Source organism: Salvelinus namaycush, chromosome 13 (assembly GCF_016432855.1).
Source record: "Salvelinus namaycush isolate Seneca chromosome 13, SaNama_1.0, whole genome shotgun sequence".
NCBI classification, from domain to species: Eukaryota; Metazoa; Chordata; class Actinopteri; order Salmoniformes; family Salmonidae; genus Salvelinus; species Salvelinus namaycush.
In genome coordinates, this window is record NC_052319.1 from 45,818,337 (window position 1) to 45,823,854 (window position 5,518).

The 5,518-nt window shown below is 40.1% G+C and overlaps 1 protein-coding gene across 1 annotated transcript; it reads left to right on the forward strand.

Moving 5' to 3' along the window:
* The first annotated feature begins 770 nt into the window (after nucleotides 1–770).
* LOC120058565 (E3 ubiquitin-protein ligase TRIM11-like) lies at nucleotides 771–4,944 on the forward strand. The gene is made up of 6 exons (XM_039007352.1): nucleotides 771–1,313; nucleotides 1,440–1,535; nucleotides 2,145–2,378; nucleotides 2,621–2,753; nucleotides 2,875–2,952; nucleotides 3,969–4,944. The coding sequence occupies exons 1-6, from the start codon at nucleotides 843–845 to the stop codon at nucleotides 4,535–4,537; spliced, it is 1,581 nt and encodes a 526-aa protein (XP_038863280.1). The 5' UTR covers nucleotides 771–842; the 3' UTR covers nucleotides 4,538–4,944.
* The last annotated feature ends 574 nt before the right edge of the window (nucleotides 4,945–5,518 follow it).

Genomic DNA, 5,518 nt, shown 5'->3' on the forward strand with positions numbered 1-5,518 from the left:
TCTTTGTGGTTGAATCTGTGCTTGAAATTCAATACTTGACTGAGGAACCTCACAGATGTTGTATGTATGGCGGACAGAGGAAGGGTTAGTCATTAAAACATTCTTTCAACCCCTATTATTTCACACAGAGTGAGGTCAGAAAAGTATTCGTACCCCTTGACTTATTTGTATGTGTATTTATTATGGATCTCCATTAGTTCCTGCCAAGACAGCAGCTACTCTTCCTGGGGTCCAGCAAAAACAAGGCAGTTACAGGGCATTTGGAAAGTATTCAGACCCCTTCCTGATAGTATTATTATAATTTATAAATTTGCAAACATTTCTAAAAACCTGTTTTTGCTTTGCTATTATGTAGTATTGTGTGTAGATTGATGAGGATTTAAAAATAATAATAATCCATTATAGAATAAGGCTGTAATGTAACAAAATGTGGAAAAAGTCAAAGGGTTTGAGTACTTTTCGACTGCACTGTATATACCATTTCATAAACCTTGTTTTGGTTGTAATAGTGTTATATTGGAGTAGGGTTGGTTGGTGGTGCAATTATTATTATTTTTTATCCCTTTTAAATTTTTTGTATCACAAATGTAATGTGATTGAACACGCACTAACGCGGCGACGTGCACAAACAACATGTGCGAACGTCACAATACCAAGGAAGAAGAAGAGATCCAATCCCATGACAGGCCCATGGACTCCACCCTGCAAAAAAAAAACGGTTTCCAGAGCCTGGTAGATATTTCACTGATATGTTGAAAGAATCTGGGCTACACCCTATTACCAAACCCACACATCCTGTACAGACTCGCCGCTCATTCTTCCTGCTCCTGCGTCGAAACAAAATGGCGACGGGTGGTTTATCTCGGGAGCATTTTATCTGCTCTGTCTGTCTCGATGTCTTCTCCAACCCCGTCACTATTCCCTGTGGACACAACTTCTGCCAGGGATGCATACAGGCCTACTGGAACAAAGGGGAGTGCAGCTGCCCTCTGTGTATGAGACAGTTCGCTCAGAGACCTGAGCTGGCCATGAACCATGTTCTAGACGCCCTGTCCAACACGCTCAGATTGGAGGAGCCACATTCGGACCCGGCGAAAATCTCCATTCCTCCCAGGAAAATGGCAGGGAAGTGTACAGCTATACCTGAAGACCTGGGCCAGCCAAGGGATGTGAACACATTATGTAGTGAACATGGTCAACCTCTGTCTCTGTTCTGCCTGGATGATAAGGCTCTGATCTGCGCTCAATGTGACTCTCTGGGTCATAAGACCCACAAAACCACACCTGCAGAGGAACAGATCCCCCAAATCAAGGTAAGGAGAGAAATTAGTATAAATAATGACCAAGAATTACTCTGGAGTATAATATCTACTGTAACTTTAAACTGCAGTATCTCTGTGCAACTTTGTGCGAGTAAATAAAATGCCCTGAATTTACAGCAGAGACTGCTAAAAGAGCTGCTTGCCAAAAAGAACAATGTGTGCACGGTAAAGACGGAGATTCTCAAAGCGAAGAACACCATGGAGTCATTCAAGGTACGGTACTAACCAGGTTTCCATCCAACTTTTTTATGTGAGTAAAGTACATGTTGGATAAAATGTTTTAATGACAGGCCTGATGGAAACAGTTTTTTGTTGTTGTAAACTTTCCAAAATGTCGACAAAACTAAATGCTTCAGACAAGGTGGGATCTTTTTGTGTCGGGTAAAATGAATTAGGCTAGAAATGTCGGTGGAAACTTTTTTTATGCGCAAATATTGATATAATAGCCTTCATATCGAAGTAAACTTGGAGTCAGGCGATGACATGTTGTGTGGTTCTCCCACTACGACTCTTCGGCAAAGATGAGAATGTGTCGTCAATTGGATGGAAACCTAGCTACTGTTAAATGTATTTGTACTTATATGAAAAACACTGTGGATGAGTTGAGCCACAGTGACATGTAATGGTTACAGAGTTCTTTCCATCTACAAACCATCTGATTCTATTCTAGAAGATTATTACGAGAGCCATTTGATATATAATAGGAACCTTTTGTAACATATAAAACTGGTTATTGGGAGGAAGATGAACTAAAAACAAGTGCAAGAAACAAACACTAGAAAACATCCACTGTGTCATGTCATTTGTTCCTCTTCCTGTCAGATCTCTGCCAATCTACAGAAACAAGAGCAGCAGACAAATTTCACCATGCTGATCTCAGCCATCACAGAGGGCCAGAAACAACTGATGGACTCAATGGAGGAGAAAGAGAACGAGATGCTGCTGAAAGCGGAGAGTGAGGTACAGAAGATGGAGAAGAGATTCAAGAGCTTGGAGGATGAGGTCACTGGGATGGAGCTCACATTGCAGGGTGAAGAACCTGGGAGGTTGCTTCAGGTGAATTTACACTTTGTTTCAACAAATATTTACCAACTCGAGCCCAAAAGGCATGTCAAAAGTGGACTTTGAGCTGACGTCTGCCTTAATGGTGACATATATATTTTAGGTTTCAGGATTGTCTGTAAAACCCTGATGAAGGCTACAAGCTGAAACATGTTGGTTTTTTAATGACAACACAGCAGTTCTAGGATCAACTTCCATTGTCCTCCAAGAGTGGCTAAATATCCTCCTGTTTTCAGGATTACAATGCCCTGCAGAAAGGCTCAGTTGATGCATCTCCCTACTGTGTCAGTCTGGACCCAGAGGAGAGACTTGTTCAGGCAGGAAAACTCAGAGAGATGCTCCACATGGAGGTGGACAGGATCTGGAAGGGTCAGTACATTCATTTAATAAGTACCGTGTAATTAGACTATTTACAGTAATTCAGGAAGAGAAACTGCAGCTATTCATATAAACATCATTGTGTTCCATGACTATTTTCTTCTATCCACAGACCAAGGTTCTGCCGCTAGGACAGCTTTACGTGTAGATCCTACAGCTTCTTATGCTTCACTGTCAACACTGAAACAATGTAAGTATATTGATTCTGATTAGATTTTAACATGATGTTATATTCACTTTGTGCAAGTCTCTGGTATTGAGCAATACTTCCATGTAGTCTAACGATTCAGTACTAGACAAACACAATACCTGATATCAGAGCCTATTGTGTACAGTTGACACACAATGCTAATCAAACTGTTGGATTAGGTTACACTCCACAATAGGATCTCGCACAACCGTTATGGCTTTAATAGCTGGGTGCTCTGTCGTATCTGACACCGACTTCAAATTAAATCCCAAATTCAAGAACATTCGGAAACTGCGACACTCAAAATAGTAAAACATTTTTTTTACCTTAAAGGCGTTAACTAATTTATTTATTTTTATTTCCGGCCTGGCAGGCAGATGCATTTGGGCAGTTACGCCTTCATCAGAGCATCTAAAGATGTGCCAAAACTGTTGTATTTACTTTTTTATGCAGGTGCCTAGCTGATAATTACAATTGCCTCACCTGTGTGAGGGCGGTACATAGTGGTAATAAAAACATTAGTGAACTAATGATTGTTACAATATATATATATATATATATATATAAATATATACACATATCACACATTTGAAAATTGTGGTGCATTTAGTTACTTCCTATTGCACAGTAAATCCTACAAAAAAATATGTTTTGGGGAATAGAAAAATATACATCTGGATAGAAAGATTGTGATTGAATGTAGGAAAGTATACATATTTGCGTAAGCATTGAAAATACAGTGCAGCTATATAATCTATAACAAAGGTCTGAATGAGAAATCATCACTTAGACCTCGAGGATCCGTGTTTTTGTATTGATAGATGAAATACCATCTCTCATTGTGATAGCATTTTAGGGAGGTTACCCCCTCTGATAGGTGTGACCTGTTTTAGGCCCACAAAACATAAAGAGGACGGTGGGCCGTGTTTGCTTTCCTAAGTAGTGTTTTACCATAGCATATTCAATATTACCAGTAACGATGACTGTTTTTTAAGTATTCTTGACTGAATCAACAGATGAAAAGACCATCACCTTGGATCCCAACTCTGTCGGGAGACAAATCTGGCTATCTCTTGACATGACCAGTGCTAGGAACACATACCCACACATCCAGCCCCACACCCTCCACCCAGAGAGGCTCAAACAGAGTGATATGGTAAGGGGCACTCAAGGCTTCAGTAGAGGCTGCCACTTCTGGCAAGTGTACTTTATGAATCTTCCCAGTGGATCAAAGGAGGACTCGTATTATGAGGTTGGGGTGATGTACAAGGAAAACGCTGGCAAAATGAAGGAGAGTTGGCGTATACGGTTTTCCACCTCTCTGTCTAAGCCACATGCTGAGGCATATTCAGGTGAGACAGCTCATACCATAACCACTGTTAACAAGTGTCTTAGCAGCATTCACATTTATTTAGACTATGACTCTGGAATCCTTGCTGTGTACGGTAATGTATCAAATACTGTAGGAAATATAAATAAAATGAACTTGGTTTTAAATCGTGTTTACTCTTTCAACACCAAATTCAGTGAACCTCTGTACCCCATGTTTGTAATCCCTAAAGGGGCAGATATTAGGTTAAATTAGGGGACCCAAATGATGAAGTTACCCATCTGTAGATTTATAGTACTCTGAGCAGAAATCATGGAACAGTTACTTAATCTAAAATGTTAATTTGGAATACAATCTGTTTTTTGTACACTGTTAAAAGAAAAAGTAAAATGGCACAATTGATAGTTGTGTACTTATTAAGCATGATGCTTGCTGTGACTGCACAGCAAGCATATAGCAATAGGACTTTACCTCATTGATGTATTAAAAGTTTAATATCTTGTTTTTGCTTTTTGTTGGTACAATTTATTTTCCGCTTATCATAGATTTTCTGTAATGTCAGATTGCTGGGTGGGTGAGGGTTTAAAAAACACTCCAAAAAATGTGCACTTGATGAAATTGATGGATTGAAATATCAATAAAATGCAATGTAACAAAAAGTATTTTTTGTTCTTTAACCCTGTTGTGTTTTACTAACACATATTCAAAGTGTTTTTTATAATGAGTATATTTGTTGAAATATCTAGCTGTATCTCTGAAAGGTTTCAAATGTAAACGTCATCCTGAAGAGGCTCCCGAGTGGCCACAGGGTCTAAGGCCCTGCATCTCAGTGCAAGAGGCGTCGCTACAGTCCCTTATGGCGGTGCACAATTGTTCCGGGGTTGGTCGGTGTAGGCCGTCATTGTAAAACAGGATTTGTTCTTAACTGACTTGCCTAGTTAAATGTATATTTCAAGAGTGCTCTCTTTTGGGGGGGGGGGCAGGTAGCCTAGTGGTTAGAGCGTTGGGCCAGTAACCGGAAGTTTGCTGGATCGAATCCCAGAGCTGACAAGGTAAAAACCTGTCGTTCTGCCGCTGATCAAGGCAGTTAACCCACTGTTCCCCGGTAGGCCGTCATTGTAAATAAGAATTTGTTCTTAACTGACTTGCCGAGTTAAATGGGATATATAGTGTAACAGCAGTGCCCTCAACTGGTAGTTTAGTGTATTTCTTCCATCCTACTTGTACAGCACCACC